This window comes from Calypte anna, unplaced genomic scaffold (genome assembly GCF_003957555.1).
Source record: "Calypte anna isolate BGI_N300 unplaced genomic scaffold, bCalAnn1_v1.p scaffold_217_arrow_ctg1, whole genome shotgun sequence".
Lineage (NCBI taxonomy): Eukaryota > Metazoa > Chordata > Aves > Apodiformes > Trochilidae > Calypte > Calypte anna.
This window is the reverse complement of record NW_022045488.1, coordinates 25,708-44,418: the sequence shown is the minus strand read 5'-3', so window position 1 is coordinate 44,418 and position 18,711 is coordinate 25,708. Positions and strand designations below refer to the sequence as shown.

General features: G+C 47.2%; 2 protein-coding genes across 2 annotated transcripts; both read right to left on the bottom strand.

Annotated features, from left to right (window-relative positions):
- Positions 1–1,861: 1,861 nt before the first annotated feature.
- LOC115600313 (ankyrin repeat domain-containing protein 26-like) lies at positions 1,862–8,889 on the bottom strand. The gene is made up of 7 exons (XM_030468686.1): positions 8,649–8,889; positions 7,925–8,077; positions 6,912–7,075; positions 6,625–6,718; positions 5,529–5,606; positions 5,184–5,310; positions 1,862–2,088 (listed from the first exon to the last, which is right to left on the bottom strand). Exons 1-7 carry the CDS (start codon positions 8,739–8,741, stop codon positions 2,084–2,086), a joined length of 714 nt encoding a protein of 237 aa, XP_030324546.1. The 5' UTR covers positions 8,742–8,889; the 3' UTR covers positions 1,862–2,083.
- Positions 8,890–15,788: 6,899 nt separating this feature from the next.
- Positions 15,789–18,018, bottom strand: LOC115600312 (ankyrin repeat domain-containing protein 7-like). Its single transcript, XM_030468685.1, has 6 exons — positions 17,999–18,018; positions 17,302–17,416; positions 16,885–17,058; positions 16,666–16,772; positions 16,236–16,373; positions 15,789–15,861 (listed from the first exon to the last, which is right to left on the bottom strand). The coding sequence occupies exons 1-6, from the start codon at positions 18,016–18,018 to the stop codon at positions 15,789–15,791; spliced, it is 627 nt and encodes a 208-aa protein (XP_030324545.1).
- Between the last annotated feature and the right edge of the window lie 693 nt (positions 18,019–18,711).

The following is an 18,711-nucleotide window of genomic DNA, read 5'->3' as shown; positions in this document are numbered from 1 at the left end:
TCCACAGGACACCCCATAACTTGTGCAATGGAATAAAGAGAAAAAAAGAATCTTGTTTCCCACTAATTCATTCCATTCATATCTCTGTGATTCTCATCCATGCCTGAGGAAAGAGAAAAGGGTGGAAATAAAGCCAGCACACTGATTTCTGGAAAAGGGAATGAAGGGCCAGGCAAAATACAGACCCTTTGGGGAACAGAACTTGCCTGCACTGTTCTCCTTCCCCCCACCTCCCTGGAAAAGATATCCCAACAAGCTATCCCAAACCTCCCCCTGAGCAGGTACTTCTCATCTCACTGCACATCTCTTCATACTGGGCTCCCTGGCAGCACTCACCTCCCCAAGAACTCTTTTGCAGAAAGCAGTGTTGACTGACTGCCTCCCCACCCAGGCTGCTGGAGCACAGAGTGAGCTGCACCCTGTGAGACTCTGGGAGATGATACTCAGAGGCTGGGAGCTCAACTCCACAGCAGCACTGGCACTCCTGACACAGCCACTCTCGCAACCAAGAACTTTCTGAAGATCACAACTGGCCAGGAGGGGTAAACCAGCCTACTCCTAGAGTTTCAACAAGTTCCACTCTAACAGGTGAAATCCCTGCACTCTCACCCCACAGACCCTTCACTGCCACAGAAGCCACAGCAGGACAAATACATCAGGGCTGAAAGTACTCTGCAGCAGTCATTCTTTCCATTGCACCAAAGAGCAACTGCAACATTTTTGCAGCATTAGGGTTTCTATCACTAAGCTGGAATCAAAACCCAACAGCATCAAGAGACAAAACATTGCCAGTATAAAATTCCACCCAACATTGAACAGTACTTGGCTACAAACCTTGTACCTGGCTGCAGGGAAAAGGGACTATTGATTATTAAGGAGATGAACAAGAAAGAAAAATGGCCTTCAGTTCAAAGGTCTTCTTCAGGGAGAAAGAAGAACATGGCCCACATGGAAATGAAGCAAGTTAAAACATCAACAGTGCCAAGACTCCTGTGACACAAGAGTGCAGATGGAAAACAAAATCAGAAAAGGAACAGAAACAGACCATATCGTTTGGAACTACAAATCAACTGGAACAGCCCTGCTCATGGATTCTCTTCAGCAGTAGTAAAGAACAGGATTTCAAAATGCTTACCCATGCCTCATAGGCTGCAACCCTGTTTCTTCTTCTTCTAATGCACTTCTCATGGAGTGCAGGATTGGCTTTCTCTAGTTCATTAAGACAGAGGGAGGGTTAAAGGAACCTTCCTCACAAATATGCCATCTCATGTTTACAGATAGAATGCTGACCAGATGTAGAAGAGGAAGTTTTGGAGGAAAACACACGAGAAAAAAGTCATCCCTTAAAACACTGCAAAAAGCATGTACCCACCTTCTCAGTCTATTTTGTAGGCATCTTCTCTTTTTCACTTCCTCCAGATACAGCTTTTCATACTTTTGCTTTAGAACAATGCTCTCCCTCAGGGTCCTTTCAGTGTCCAATCCCTGTTCAAGGTCTCCAGTTCTGCAGAGCAGCAGCTCTCTCTCTGAATTCATCGTGCTCATGGGCTCTGCTCTGTTCCAGTCTGTCCTGGGAAGCTGCCTGCTCCTGAAGCAGGTAACACACTTTTACCCACCACAAAGAAAAAGGGAACTCTCCCACCCCTCAGCTGAACCTGCCCAGTGGCAAGGCCACAGATTTCCTCCCTGAGGCACCTGAGCCTCCTCACTCCCCTCAGCAACCCAGGCAGAACCCCAGAGCTACCACGGGCAAGAATTCTTCTCCTTCAGAAAGAATCCCTCCCTCTCAGCACTGTTATTCATCAAAGCTGCTAAAGAAGGAACACTGTCTCTGTAGGAGAGGGCAGAGAGAAAAGGGTTCCTCAGAGAAGGAGTCTCCCACCCTGCCACTTTGGTGGCTTCTCTTCTCAGAACTGAGGGGTGATGTTTCTCACCTCTGCGTGCAGCTGCTCTTTGGGCTTCTCCAGTTGCTCCTGGTTCCTCCCCAGGATGGACATCTCTGCTCACTGAGCCTGAGGCCTGAGTTTGGATTTCTCCCTGCATGCCTGCCTCAGGCTCTAACTCCAGCTTCCAAAAAAGTTCATCAAGCTGTAGAGGGAGACACAAAACAAACAAACAAACAGAAAAGAAAAGGAACTCAGCAGGATATAAGAGAAGTCAATCTCTGAAAACTTGGTGAAGGGCTGGCCACCAGGACTGTATTTGTCATCTGCTGACTCAGTCCTAAAATCAGACTGAAACCAAGGGCTTCCTTTTAAAAAAGAACAGCTGTCACATCATTTCTGACAGGATTCCTCAGGTTCCCAGCCCTTCTTAGTTCTCCTGCAGCAGGTCACACACCAAGAGGCACCAAACTGGCAGCATTTCACCCACAGGCCTACCTGGAAAAGCACTGGGACTATTCTGCTGGGAGATGCTCGTGTGCCCATGGGAAGTCAAACACACCCATGCCTGCCCACCTTCTGGTTTCAGCACAAACACCACGTCCCATGCTTTAGAGGAATTTTTACACACTGTCACCACAGTCAGGCTTCATTATGGAACTGACAAACACACCATCTATTTTATCTCTACCCTGAGAAATTTTGAAATAGTGGTTCAGAACATGGCTCTTACTGAAGGAGGAAGATGTATTCTCCACTTTAGGTGAAAGCTGCAGTTTACTTTAAAAATGTGCAGGAAATATCAGCCTTCTGTTAGGTCCCAATGGTCAGCTACACCTCTGTCCTTCTCTTCCCCCCTCCAGAAGCAGACTTTTTCTGTATCCATTCAACATCAAACCTGATATCCTGTCAGTCATTAAAAGAGGAGGAAACTGGCATGGTGGAAACTTGAAAGAGGCTCTAACAGAAGGAAGAAACTTCACTTATTTGAGAGGACAAGAGACAACGGATACATGCTTGAGCAGAGGAGGTTCCATATAAATATGAGGAGAATTTTTTTCCCTCTATCCCCGAGGGTGACAGAGCACTGGCACAGGCTGCCCAGGGGGGCTGTGGAGTCTCCTTCTCTGGAGACATTCAAACCCCACCTGGATCTGTTCCTATGTGACCTCCTGCAGGTGATCCTGCTCTGGCAGGGGGTTGGACTCTATGATCGTTTGAGGTCCCTTCCAACCCTAAACTTTCTCTGATTTTATTTATATCTGCCTCCATAGAATGACCTTCCCTGTCATTCAAAAGAACTCTTCCAAGAGAAACACAAAAACTTGACAAACTTTTGCACTAATCATGAGCCCCAGCAAAGGCAGGTGACTTTTCTTTCATGCTACTCAACAGCAATAACCACCTCAAAAGCACTTTGGGGAACTCTGCTTCTGGGTCCCCAGGACAAGGGAAAGGTGGGCTGAGGCAGCCACTAGTGAGCAACAAGTTCAACAACATTTTCTGCATCACCTCACTGCACCGTGCCCAGGGAAGCAATGACACCATTTACAAAAGCAAAACCTGAACTTTCTCCAGCTCAAGTCGTGCCTAAGATGGGCACTGAGGGTGAACTTGGGCAAAGCCAGCTTCATACAGTTCTTCTGAGTGATGGTGGCATTCCACATGGTGGCCTGGGCTGGGTCTCCCTGCTCTCAGCCCTGACCCTCACCCATGGACACCATGTCCTGGCAGGAATGCAGATCTGCCTGTCCCCAGGGGCTGCCCTGGGGATCTGCACTCTTGGCTCATCCCCATGGCTCTCTGCTACCAGAGCTCTGCTGCTCTTCTTGGGGAGGGGGTGTGGGACTGCTCCTGCCCCTGGAGCTCATGGACCCTGACAGCCTTGTGGGGACTCTTCCCATCTCCCTGCCTCTACACAACAGCAGCCCTTGAGGTGCCCTTGCAGAGACTGCTTTGCACATCACCTTTTCAGCTTTACCCATCAGCAGAACTGCTTTGCTATTGGGCACACAACAGGATCTACAGGCAGGACCTGCACCTCACCTTCCCCCACAGCAGCTGCACTACACCTCCATCTGTCAGCCAACTGCCACAGAAAGCCAAGGGACACAATTCCGGAGAATATTTCATCAGATTTCCCACCCAACAGGCCAGTATCTAACAATGGAAAGAGATGCCCCCACTGAAGCAAAGGCAAAGAGGTGATTTTGATTCACGTTTCTTCTCCCTCTTGCTGTTCTCTCAGCCAAACCAGCCAAGAGCTGGCAGCTGCCCTGAATTTGTACTTATATTTTTACCTCTGCAGAAAAGGAGAAAAGGGAAAGACTGCTCCTTGGAATCTGGCAGCTCTTTCTTGTTTCCCAGGCACTAGTTCATTTGCCCCCTGTTCCTTAAGCATGTTTTTCTGCAAGGTTTTTAGGCTCCCACTCCCCTCAAAACATGCCGCAGCTCCTCCAGACACTGAACTGGAAGCATGAAACATTTTACCCTGCCCAGACTCCTGCAGTCGGCAGCAGTCGGGAACTGGAGGCAGGAACACACAGATATGGGCTGGCAGGGATCAGGACCACAGGCAGATGAACAGACAGGATCCTTCCAGGATGCCGGGTAAAGGAAGGGAAGCAGGAAATCAGGAAAAGATCTGGCTCGGCCCTCGTGATGCCTCAAATTTATACTGAGTGTGACGCATATGGGATGGAATACTCTGTTTGGTTAATTCTGGCATCTATCTTGTCTGTTCCTCCCCAAAGGAGGGCTCAGGATGGGCCTCTGTGTCCTCCTGGACGGTAAAATGTTTTCCTCAGAGCTGAGCAGTGTCCTTGGCTCTGCATACCAGTCTCTAGCAGTAACTATAAACATCAAGTGTTATCAGTCCTAGAAGCACATACACTGCATGAGAAACTTGCTGTTAATTTCAGCAAATGCAACTACTTACAAGGGACTTAGCTAAAAGCAAAAGTACAGAAACAGAAAACCACCTTTATCCTGGCCCAAACGCAGGGGTCAGAAGATGACCAGAAGAAATCCAGGAAAGAATGGGCAACTGCATCCTTACTCAATGTGGTCAGCTGATAGCAAACCACACCAGCAACTCTGCCTGATACAACCACTCCAAAATTTACACTCAGAGACCCAGCTAGCTTTTATCTGCTTCCTGGAGGATCCCTAAATCACAAGGGAGTCTGAGCCTGAAGAGCAGGAATAAGAGAAACACCTGAATAGAGAAGTACTCAACAAAAAGGTGAACAAGGGGGTGCTGGGTATTGGCTGGTCCTCTGGAGGGTTTCCTGGGCTCACCTGTTTCATTCTTTCTCCTTCCAAGAGGAGAACCGTGGTCTCCAGGGTGCAATCTTGGCTTCAGCCTCTTTTTCCTCACGCTGTGCAAATCCTTTGATGGCAGAGATGGCACAATCTGCTTTTGCAGCTGTGAAAGCAACAGTGACAAAAGGAAAAACTTTTCAGATCAGCAGTGCTATTTATGCTGCTACCCAAAGGGACCAAGATTTGCCTAGCAGTTCCAGCACCAAAGTGGAACAGAACCTGCTAATTCAGCTCAACTATCTAGAACACAAGTTTACTGGATGCTTTAGCAGCACTCTGTAAGAAAAAGCAAAGTAGAAAACACACAAGCCTCTCATGTACCTGCTGCTGGTGCTGCTCCTCTGCAGCTGCCCGTGAAGCTCCTAAGCTGGTCATCAAGTCTTCCAGGCGGTCATCAATCTACAAAAGCAGTAAAAGAAGCAAGAAGACACACTCTGACTTTCCAGCCTGAAAGTTCCAGACTCCTCCTTACCAAAAATGAATACTACATCCACCTCTTCACCTCTTTATTCCTATTATACCCCAACACCAATGATCAAAATGGCCTTAGTTTGAGGGCACTGTAAAACTGGTTGCAGTCATCTCCTCTGCTCTTTTCTTCAAGGAGAGGGAGAACACTGTGCGGGACACAAAGAAACTTCAGTGGAAACCATCAGGAGGAGCTTTTCCCACCCACAGGACATCTGAAAACCATGCCCTGTGAACCAAAGGGGAAGGACCAGCACCCTGACTGCTTTCCCTCTCCTCTCCTCAGCAGCACTACAGCAAAGTCACACTTTCACAAGCAGTCTTCACCAGACCCCTCATGCACCAGTTAATACAAAAATGATTTATTCACACAGACCACAGCTGAAAGCACCTTATCCAAGCTAAAACCAACCACTGAGCAGCAGCAGCAGCGGGGAATTCCAAGGCTTGCATGGGCAATGATCCCACAGGCATTCCTCTTCACTGCTTCAGGAAAACAAAGGCACACCGAGTGGCCAAAGGAAAAGCAATTCTGCACAGCAAAAGCTCTGGGGAGTCTGTTTTTGTTCCAGCCTGGGGATGCCAGTCAGGCCTCTGGCACAAGCTGCTTGCCATCAATAGCCCCAGGGGAATTCCCAGGACAGCAAGTGTCTGAAGCAGCATCTGAGGCCAGGAAGGGCCTAGGGCAGACAACAGTCACACCACTGGATTTGGGACAAATCCTGCACTTTTAGAGCATTAAGGAGCATTTCCTGAAGTACCACGGAAAACTCTCAAAACCAGAAAGCTGGGGACAGGCCAGGATGCTGTCCCAGCAGCCTGTATGCAGGAGAAAGCAGGAACTGAGCTCCCCTCAGCTCTCCAGGAAAACCTCATCTTAGCATTTCCCCACAGCAATGGGTAAGGAGGCTCAGGAGCTCACAACAAGGCAAGGTGAGGACCAGCTTACTGAGGCAGAGGCTTGCAGGGTTCCCTCAAGGGCTTCAATCATACGTCTTTGCTGCTGGACTGTGCCTTCCAGTCTGGCATTTTCCATGGAAAGGCTTAAAAAGAAATACAGGCCTTATTAGAGAAATCCACCAGAGCAGCAATTCTTAAAGAGCAGCAGGGGAAACACAAACAAAAGCATCTTCAAAACCATCTGTTAACTTGCTGTGATGCAGCGAGGCTGTGCTGTGGCTTCCACACAACCCCAGACAGTGACAGACACCTTGGTTCTCTGCGTCAGTCTCTTACCACTGCACACGCTCTTCCAGCTCTTTTACTGTAGCCCTGGTCTCAGAAGATGATGACAGGAGGTCTTTCAGTTTTTGGGACTTCTCTCTTAGTTTTCTTTTCCTATCCTTGTAGTCATGAATCTGATGCTCATATCGAAGCTGCTGCTCTTCCAGTTCCCGACACTGTCAAAACACAGCAAGAATCCATATCAGCTGGGAGAGCTTTTCTAGAGAAAAAACAACTGCTGCTGAAGAACTCAAGCATGACTGCCCATGTCTGCACACACCTGCTACCCAAAGAACTGTCATCAGTTCAAATACATTCAAGCTTTCACTCCTACTAGCAAATGAACACAAACCCTGTTACTTTGCCATCCTCTAGACTGCTCTCTCCCATCCCTCCCCTGATCCCCTACAGCATGGTTCCAAGCACCAACACTCACCCTCCAACTCTTTAAGGGACTCATGGCACTCTCTCTATCCACTGCTTTCCTCCTCAATTGAAAATATGAAATAAAACTCGATCCCTCTCCTAAACTGCCTTCAGTCACTTTATCCCCTCTCATAAGGAAATAAAGATGATTTCTGTTTCAGAATATATATATATGGAGAATAAGGTACAAAACCATTCTGAACATGATTTTATGGTGGTCTTGGCAGTGCTGGGTTAACACCTGGACTTGATCTTTAAGGTCTTTTCCAACCAAAAAGATTCTGTCTGTTACCAGAGGGGGGTGTGAGGGGAAGCACAGTGAGCATAAAGAAGCCCAAGTGCAGCAGTCCAGAATTTCTACTGTCCTTCAGAAATCAGACAACCTGCTGGGCCAAACCACGTGGAATAAGCAACAGACAGGTCAGTCTCTTTTGCAGAGCACCTTCCCACACACAATCCTTGGACCAAGTAAGGACACAGTGTCCTCATGTCACAGACATGGACACCAAGTTTATCAAACAGTGTGAGTCCTCCACACATCATCCCATCTCTGGGATGTGCTGGAGGTTGTTCTGGAATTCTGGGACAACTTCACGTACCTTGGATTTAGCCTCTCTCAATTCCTTTTTCAAGCCCAGGTTGGCTTCCTTCAGGTTCCTGCAGCGCCTCATAGCAACTTCCAGTGAAGCTTCTGCCTCAGACAGCTTTTTAAGAGCTTCAGCAAGCTCCTGCTGCAGCTCTCTGACATTGCCCTGATGAAATGGTTACATGAGTATGAAAAAGGTTATAAGAACATGAACTATGCCTGTACTTTAACTTATTTGACTATGCAGTTAGACCTGTCCTGGGACTCAATTCAAAAGGTAGGAAAATTTTGCCTGCCACCAGCAGTCACCAGCTGAGCACCTCCAAATTATCAGCACCTGCTCATGAGGGTTTCCCTTTTCTAACACCTAAGAAAGGCTCAAGTATTATTCATCTTTAATTATCCAAAAAATGAAGAAGAAGGTGGTTATCTGAAACATGCAGGTATTCACTTCACTCAAATGCTCCGGAGTTTAGAGGAAAAAAGAAACGTCAGCTTAATTGGATTCTAACCAGTCTTCTGACCATTTAATCAGCCTTAACACAGACACAAAGAACAAATTTAAATATTGCTAAACACACAACAGAATATACACAAAATATACAACAAAGTTTAGGTCAGTGGCTGAAACTGACCTTTTGAGCAACAGGAAGGTCTCTCAGAATGGGCCTCAAAACACAAACAGAAATTAACACCAAGAAAGTTGCCTTCAAGCCTGCAAACAGTGTACACTTTACCTCTCTTTTTACTTTGTCAGCCTCATAGTTAGAGATTTGTTCTCTTAAACCAGCACACTTGGCCTTTAATTTCTTGTTCCTCTCTTCCAGCATGTACACTTGTTTCTCAGCAGCAGCATTGACTTGTTGGAAAACTTCATTAAACCATTCCTGGGCAACAGTCACTGCCCTTCCTTGGATGAGCTGCTGCTCCTGCAGGTTTTCCAGCAGCTGATGGAATAAATGCCTGGGCCAATGGAGCTGGGCCAATCACAGAATCACAGAATCACAGAATCCTAGGGGTTGGAAGGGACCTCGAAAGATCATCTAGTCCAACCCCCCCTGCCAGAGCAGGGCCACCTAGAGTACATCACATAGGAACGTGTCCAGATGGGTTTTGAATGTCTCCAGTGAAGGAGACTCCACAACCTCCCTGGGCAGCCTGTTCCAGGGCTCTGTCACCCTTACAGTAAAAAAATTTTTTCGAATATTCAACTTGAACCTCCTATGCTCCAATTTACACCCATTACCCCTTGTCCTATCACTGGTCACTACTGAGAAGAGCCTAACTCCATCTCCCTGACACTCACCCCTTACATATTTGAAAACATTGATGAGGTCACCCCTCAGTCTCCTTTTCTCCAAACTAAAGAGACCCAGCTCCCTCAGCCTTTCCTCATAAGGGAGATGTTCCACTCCCTTAATCATCTTAGTAGCTCTGCGCTGGACTCTTTCAAGCACTTCCCTGTCCTTCTTGAACTGAGGGGCCCAGAACTGGACACAATACTCCAGGTGCGGCCTCACCAATGCAGAATAGAGGGGGAGGAGAACCTCTCTTGACCTACTAACCACACCCTTTCTAATGCACCCCAGGATGCCATTGGCCTTCTTGGCCACAAGGGCACATTGCTGGCTCATGGTCATCTTCTTGTCAACCAGGACCCCCAGGTCTCTTTCACCTACACTGCTCCCCAGCAGGTCAGCCCCCAACCTATACTGGGACATCGTGTTGTTCTTCCCCAAATGCAAGACTCTACACTTCCCCTTGTTGAATTTCATCATGTTTCTCCCTGCCCAACTCTCCAACCTGTCCAAGTCTCTCTGAATGGCAGCACAGCCCTCTGGTGTGTCAGCCACTCCTCCCAGCTTAGTGTCATCAGCAAACTTGCTGAGGGTACATTCTATACCCTCATTCAAGTTGTTGATGAAGATATTAAACAACACCGGTCCCAGCACCGACCCCTGAGGGACTCCACTAGTCACACACCTCCAACCAGATTCAGCCCCATTGACTACAACTCTCTGACTCCTTCCTTTCAACCAGTTCCTGATCCACCTCACTACCTGATCACCAAACCCATATTTGATCAACTTATCTACAAGGATGCTGTGAGAGACGGTGTCAAATGCTTTACTGAAATCAAGATAAACCACATCTACCGCTCTTCCATCATCTATCCACCTAGTAATTTCCTCATAGAAGGCTATGAGGTTAGTCAAACATGATTTACCCTTGATAAAACCATGCTGACTGCTCTTGATGACTCCCATGTCCTTGATATGCCTGGAGATAGTGACAAGAACAAGTTGTTCCATCACCTTTCCAGGGATGGAGGGGAGGCTGACCGGTCTATAGTTACCCGGGTTCTCCTTCTTGTAGACTGGAGTGACATTTGCTATCCTCCAGTCCTCAGGCACCTCTCCTGTTACCCATGACTTACTGAAGATGATGGAGAGTGGCCTAGCAATGACCTCCGCCAGCTCCCTCAGCACCCTTGGATGCATTCCATCTGGACCCATTGACTTATGGATGTCCAGATTACTCAGCTGATCCCTGACCCAATCCTCATCTACTATGTCTAACTCCTCATCTATCTCGACTACTTCTGGGGCTAAATGAATCTGGGGCTCATGCGGAAACCCCGCAGGAGTAAAGACAGAGGCAAAGAAGGCATTCAGCACCTCTGCCTTCTTTATATCCTCTGTGCCTCCTGCATGGACAGAGTCATAGCATAGAATCACAGAATCAGTAAGGCTGGAAAAGACCTCTGGATCCTCCAGCCCAACTGGGAAACCAACACCACTCAACCATGTCCCAAAAGTGGGAATAATGTGCTCCACTCTCCCCTGAGGTGTTACACAGGGACTCCAGACCCCTCTGCCCAGCCCTGCCCCAGATGCCACACACCAACAGGATGCCTGCCCTATTCCCCTCATGAATGCCCTCAGAAAAAAGCCTTTTCAAACACTTCCTGACATGGCCAAACACACACGTGTTTTGCAGAGGCAGGGAAAGCTTCAAAGGGCACCAAATTTCAAGGCTTCTTGTATGAACTTTCTCTTATAAAGGGGAAGACCAGGCATGTCTAATCACACACATCTCTGTTACAAATCTCCCTCTTCCTTTCAATATGCATTTTGCTTTGGAAAAAAAAAAGCATTTGACTGCATTGTTTGTCTGCACAGCACAGCAGGAACAACACTGGTCAAAACTGAAGGAAACCAGCTGGAAACAAAGCAGCAGTGCAGCAAATATCCAGCATCTGGCAAGGATTTTTCCCCATCCTAGGAGGACTCTACCAACTTCAGACAGAAACACAACCTTCCTCTGCAGGACTCTGACATCACCATTAGTCACTTTCTGGTTACTCTTCTTTACCTTACTGTATAATGCAATTTACTCTATAATGCCACTTACCAGTCCAGACTCTAATGCCAAATATTTGGCTTCACATACCTGCACCCCAGAGTTGTCACTGGCTTCCTTTAGGTCTCTTTTTTTTTTCTGGTGATGACACATCGAAAGTAGATCCTGAGTCCTCACCTACAGGGAAAACAACAGATTTTTACAACCAGCAGGACTTAATGCTACTTATTTACTCCTAGAGTGCATCTTGATTAATGGTGAGAACAATCTTAACACAAAACATCACATCCCCTCAATTTTGTGAGCTGATAGAGAGAAAATGATCAGAATAGAGATTTTAATGTGCTAAATATGTGTTAAATACTTTCTTTGTTGGCATTAAACTTTCTTATGTAAAAAAGAAAGTTTCTGAATATCAGTATGGCCACAAATAAATCACTCCAGTGTCTTCAAGGTGAAGGATCTCTCTCTAAGATAAACTGTGGTCCATGCAGTAACGAGCAAGATGCTTCCAGCAATGCAAAGGGGGCCTCCTCCTGCTCTGAGGCCTGAGCTGAGGAACACAAGTGCTCCCCTCTCACCCAGCTTGCAATGCTTTCCAGCACACACACACACACACACGGGGGGCACTGCAGACACCTCCTACATTTTAAAACCAGAGCAGCTGAGGCACTTAAACAGAAGGGCTTTCCCTGGCTTCAGCCAAGAGCAAGCACACTTTTCAATCCAACAGCACTCGCCAGGAAGGGGAATTCTACTAGCACACCCAAGGCACTCCAGTCCTCCTTTTCTTCTCCATCTGCACATTTTGGTCAGATTGCTTCAGGGAGAACACAGCAACAGAAGCAAGAAGGGCACTTGCTGCATAGAGCACCATCTGCAATCCAACACCACTGTTGCCTCCGATGAGGCGTGGCGACCTGGTTCAAGAACAACTCAGCAACCAACCCCAGGTTGTCCGGGCCATCAGCTCACAGACATCAATATGATGGATGGCAAATGGCATTTATTGTTTATGTTACACCGCATTTTATAGCCTAGGTTCACACCGTCATTTCCGTCTGCTTGCGTTAGGGACCCATACCTATTGGTTGTCAGGAGGGAAGCCTTATCTTAACTTTCCATACAGCACGATATCTTCCGGCCGCCAAACCTTAACTGTCACATTTCAAACCTAAACTACCACACTGCAAACCTTAACTACCACACACCACAACTTCAGGTCTCAGAAAAGGAACAGAAACGCACAAAAGCTGCTTTCCTACTCTGCCAGGGGCCACCAGGATTTACAGGCCAGGATAAAATTTGCAACCTCAGAAGTCAACCACTAGTTTAGTTCATTTACTCTGTGTGGATCTATATTGATAGAGGAAGTATCTGGATCTAGATCATTTCTCTCACCACTGTTTTCACTGCACGTTGTGTTGGGCTCATCAGGGCTGCCATTTAAGAAGTACTTTTCTGTACATCCAGCAATGGCAGTTTTTAGCTCTACAGCAAGTTCTTTCTTCTCTTCTTCTTTTTTTTGTTGTTCAGCTGTTTTTTCCTGAAAGAGATGAAAGAAAAAAGCTGGGAAGAGCAGAAACAAGCATCTGCTTTGCCATCCGCTGACAGCTTGAAGAACATTTTTTGTGGAAGAGAAAAGGGAAACTTTGCTTTCTTCTACAAGGCCTTCTGTGTTTCCAGGGAAATCTTTAGCAGAATTCTGAGGTCCTGAGTCTCAGCCCTGCTTCTGCACAGCCCCTGAGAAGCACTTCCCCACTTCAGCCCAGCTTCATTTCAGTTACAGCAAGCTCTCAGGTGCTCCTGGATCTCCCTCCTACCCTTCCCAGCCCCACCATGGCAACCTCCCTGTCCCTCACACAAAGTACCTCAGAATCCCAGGGAGAAGTCCAGAGAAAATCCTCAGCTTTCTCCACTTCTTCCACGGGTGGCAGGGCACCTACACACCAGGGAGGAAAGGAGACACTCAGTGGTTTTATTTCACTCTGCTACTCCGCTGTTTTATGTTGGAGGCTTTTCTTTAGTAATTTTGATTCTAGAACCATGCCTATCACCTAACAGCACAAAGAATAAAATAATCTATGTGAACAAAAGGAGTTATTTATTTAATTGCAATTGGCAATTTTCCAGATTAATACACTGGAGAGGAGTCACCTGGCAATGTCTGGAAAAGGAGGTAGGGAAGGGATGGGCAGGGCAGAGGAAGGGCTTGGCCAGGGACAAAGGCTTAGCAGGGGATCCATAGCTTACTTAATGTTAAGGATATGGCTTATTTGGTTCTGAAATTACAAAGTGCCGTGTCTTCAAAAGTTAATTTTCTTGCTTACTAGAGAAGACAAAATACAAAACTCTACTTAGCAAGCCTACTTGTACAGATCACTCTATCATGCAATCTTTCCCAGATAGCTTACTGGTTTTCCTGCCCTGCTGGAAAGCCTTCATGCACCGTGTCACCTTTGGCTCCTGCTGCTTCTGTAAAGAAAGATGTATTTCTGCAAAATTTTTTTTTTTCAATAGAAACAACAACAAACTCAAGGAACTCTTTACATCCCTAGACCTGATGCCTGAATTACCCCCTGCAAGTACACTAGCCAAAATACCCCTCAATTTCAGGATCATGCCAGAAAAATGCATCACTTCCATTTACATCAAGGCAAGAAAATTAAATCATGTTAAAACTAAACATGCTGGCATCTCCAACTGCCACACTCCTGCTCCTCACCCCTCCAGAACCCCACTGCAACACAGCAGATGCTCCTAACTTCACTGCACAAGTTGCTCATTCTTCAGCACATCAGTAAGAATAGCAGGCACCAGAGCTTGGAGCTGACAAAGAGAACACTGCCTGAGCATTCCAAAAAAGAGGGAAAACGTGCAGTGCGAGGTGACACACAAGCACAGAATGCCATCTCATAGAAAAGAACCTGTTTGAGTCACTCAGCCATTGAGTAATGGTGGGGGAACCTGATGGGGAGGAAAGGAGCAGCAGCAGATGGAGGATTTCAGGAGGTCCTCACAAAGAAATGCCCTGTTCCTCTATCTGTTTGGATTTAAACACCAAATTTACAGAAAACAATAATCATCTCAGAGGAGAAGAACAGAACAGGTTATAAAAGTAACTGAGAAACTTTTAGGGTCTGCAAAGCTGACCCAAATGAGCACCAAGAAATGAAACAATGTGGGTTTTATGTCCTTACCTATTGCTCCTTTGTGCCAAACCACAACTCTACTGCACGCTCTGCCACACCTATGGTCTGTCAGGAAAAACTGACAGCAGAAGAAAGGCTGGCAGGCCAGAGACTGCTTCTATCACAGAATGGGATAGGTTGGAAGAGACCTCCAAGATCATCCAGTCCAACCTTTGACCAACACCATCATCTAACTACTAAACCATGGCCTTAAGGACCAGCTCCAAATGCCCTTTCAGTGCCTCCAGGGATGGTGCCTCCACCACTGTCCTGGGCCATTCCAATGCCTGCCAGCCCTCTCAGTGAAAAAATGGTCCCTAACACCCATCCTAAACCTCCCCTGGTGCACCTTCCATCCATTTCCTCTGCTCCCATCCCAGTTCACTAAGGAGAAGAGGCTGTTTCCCTCCTCACTCCAACCTCCCTTGAGCTACTTGAAGAGAGCTCTAAGGTTCTAAGGAGAAAACAGTGCTGGCTGGAACTGCAGTTGCTTTCAATCCCAGTTACTTGCCTTCAAATAACTCCTTTTCAGAGGACAATTTCCCTGGAAATGCACCATACCTTGGGAGTCAAATCCAACTGTTGTGCAGAAGCACTCCAACCATCACCAATCCCTTTTTTCTCAGATCTGCTTAAAAAGCAAAGCAAAATGATGACATCTGTGCCTCCCAAGTCACCCCTCAAGGAAGTATTTACAAGTATTTGTAAAGTCTCACCTTTTCAAGCTTCCTTTGGAAGAGTCTTCTACTCCTGCTCAAACATGAAACGACACGGTGAAATTAGATTTGGCATGCTAAAAATTCAGCAGTACAGATGAACAAGGTACTCATTGCACACATGAGTACACAGCAGAGGAAAAAGTTTTACTAGTTCATGTAGTATGATGAGTAATGTTATGCTAGAGACAATACTAGCTGCTGCTCTAGCCAGTTACAAACTATTCTGAAAAAGGAAAGAAAATCAAGCAGCATAACCCAGACCAAAAGCTTAACCTCACATTCAGCGTGTTACTGCAGCACAGCAAAGGGACTCATGATGCAGGACATGTGCTTCATGGTGCCAGCCAGAGACTGCAGTAGTAATGCCAAGAAATGTCCCCTGGACACTATATGCTCTCCATTTGCCAGACAGTTCTGATAAAACACCCTTAAGAACCCAGAGAGAATAAAACCTCCACGGGAGGGTCTGAGAGGTAAAGCACAAGACTAAATTTCATTGTATAAAAATATTACTTTTCTAAGATTCTTTGAGGGTTATGTGGCCTCATAAGCACAGACTGGATTTGAAAACCTCGCAGAAGGAGATAGGTGTTTGATCACAGGACTATTTCATGTAACCTGCACGAGCTGCTTCTCCCTGCTTTGGAGCTGCACTTTCTGACAGTTTCTCACTAATCCTAGAGAGAGAGAGAGAGAGGAAAACAGAGCTGGTAAAAACAACCACTTCCTGGCAGGTAGCATTTAGCGGAAGAGTTAACAGCCATTTTTTATTCATCCTGCACACATTCACATGAATTCAGGTACTCCTAAGTACTTCTGAAGGGCAAGACACACAGAACTTTCTGCAGGGCTGGTACACACTTCAGTGTTCCCTGCAGTCACCTTTATCCTATAGATGCACATTCCAAGTTATTAACTCCTGCTTGGTACACTCTTTCAGCCTAGCTTTTAACAAAGCACACCTAAGCACACCAGAGAAAGAACACCAAAATTATTCAAAAGCCACACTTATTACTGACCACTTCATTGAACCAAAAAGTTGAACATTTACCTGGGATACCCATAATTACAAGCATAATCAGCAGCTGTCAGCCCATCAGGATCTTTATGGGAAATGTCAGCACCGTGATGCAGGAGAACTCGGATCAGTTTCATCTTCCCAACAGAAGCAGCCATCATGAGTGGGGTTCTGAAAGATCCAGATGTGCTATGAAGTCATCATTTTACACAGACAGTCAATATTTTCATTCCTGCTTGTTCTCTGCTTGCTCTCCCATTACTTGACAATGAACCAAAGAAAAAGCAGGTTCCATTAAAAGCAACAAGAACATGGGAGAGGGAGTCAACACAACTGCATGGTCACACCAAGCTGCCACATGTACAACACTTCAGTGCACATGAGGCTGCACATGAGGCATGATTGCCTCTCAGCAATCCCACCAAAAGAATACTCAAGGGACCCATGTGGATAAACCCCTTACCTTTGTTGCTGGTCTCGAGCATGCACATCAGCTCCCATTCTCAGGAGAAACTCAGCTGTCTCTGCCTGACCTTTGGAGACAGCAAGACTGAGTGGGGTGAAGCCCTCCTGAAAGGACAGACAAATACACCAAGTCAGACATCAAAGTCAAAAATAGTCTTCAAGAGAAATATTGCTGCCGCTTTCTGAAACAATTTCCTTTAGAAATAGAAACATTTACCTTATTCTTGGCATCAAGATTGGCATTATGATCGACTAACAGCTCCACAACTTTCAGATTGCAAGACAGGACTGCCAGGTGGAGGGCGGTGTTGCCGACAAAGTCTCTGAGGTTTGGGTCTGCACCACACTTCAGCAGAAAACCAGCACTGGCTTGGTGCTGGAACTGCACTGCCTGAGAACACACACAAAAAGGGAAGACTTCCAAAATTCACATTTCACTCCATCACAGCTCGCTTAGCTTCTGACCACTGGGAAAGAAGAGCACCTGCAAAGATGATCTGACAGGTGCCTGTTCCACTCCAAACCCAACAGGCGTGTTTCCGCACAGCTCTGCCTACAGAGTCCTGCTAGACACCTCTCCTTTCATGCACAGTCAAGAAGCCCCTCTTCCAAGAGCAGAACTTCTCTCACTCACCATCAACAGGGGTGTTGTCCCAAAATTGTCAGCAGCATCCAACTGGCAGCGGTGCCTTACGAGAAACTTGACGACATCAGTGTGGCCGTTGGCACACCCCAGATGGAGAGGTGTCCTGAGAATCAAACATGGGACCTTAACACTGAGAGACAATGAAAGAACCACAGCTGTTGCACCACCCAGCCTGGGGGACCCTGCCCAGACCCTGCTGCTCTTGCTGCCTGCTGCTGCTGCTGCTGCTGCTGCTGCAACCCCGCACACATCACCCACAGGGCAGGAGAGACCTGGGGAGGCCTCAGCAGCTGCAAGAGAACCCTGCAGGGAGAGCAGGGCCAAGCAGCAGCCCAGCACCTCCACTGGCGCCCACCCAGCAGCTCCCAGCACTGGAAAGCTCTCGAGTTCCCCCTCCCAGCTGACAGGGCACATCTTGCTTTGCAAGCAATCAGCTCCAAGGGGATCCCACACAAACCCTGCAGGGGGGATGCTCCCGCACGCCACCCAAGGTGTCCCAGCAGCGGCCCACAGCCCATCACCGATTCTCCCTGTCGCGGCGGTCGATGCCCCAAATCTTGATCCATCAGTGCCTCAGCCAGACCAGGTGGCCGCGGGCAGCCACGCGGTGCAGCCTGCCCAGACCTTGGTATCTCACCACATCTTTAAATGGCAAACTAGCTTGCTCTGACTGCACGGAGCTCACTGCAGAAGTTCCACTGCCATTGTACAAGTACAGGGTGTTTCCCTAGACAAGTCTAACCCATAACTAGAGGGAAATGGACATCTAGAATTCTCCTGGCCTACCAGGAATTACTGGCAGGACAACTATCTTTTCCCTAACTCTGGGGAAAATGTTAACACAAATGTTAACTGTCACCATGCCACATGTGTCACACCCAGCTACACAGAAAATCACCTTCAAGTTCCCTGCTGCAAACACATCCTCTGCAGGCCCCAGCACCAGCCTGACCTTCCACAGGCAGCCCAGCTTTTGAAATGAGCCACTAATGGCTGTAATTAGCCACCAACCACACCCCACTGCTGGGCATCAGCCAGGAGAGAATTTAAAAGCAGAAACTTGCCTCAGGCACTGAGTCTCACCACTGTCTGCTGAGCTGCCCAGAACAAAACCCACGCTTTTTCAGGTATTGCAGAGAAGTCAGGACGCAGCTCCTAAGGAGGGAGAGAATCACTGAATGGCTTGGGTTGGAAGGGACCTTCAAGATCATCAAGATCCAAGCCCCTGCATCTCCCACTAGACCAGGTGTCACAAAGCCTCATCCAACCTGGTCTTGAACACTTCCTGGGAAGGGCATCAGCAACTTCTCTAGGCAACCTATTCCAGTATCCTGCCACTCTCATGAGGAAGAATGTTTTCCTACTATCTATCCTAAATCTACTTAATGATGATCTACT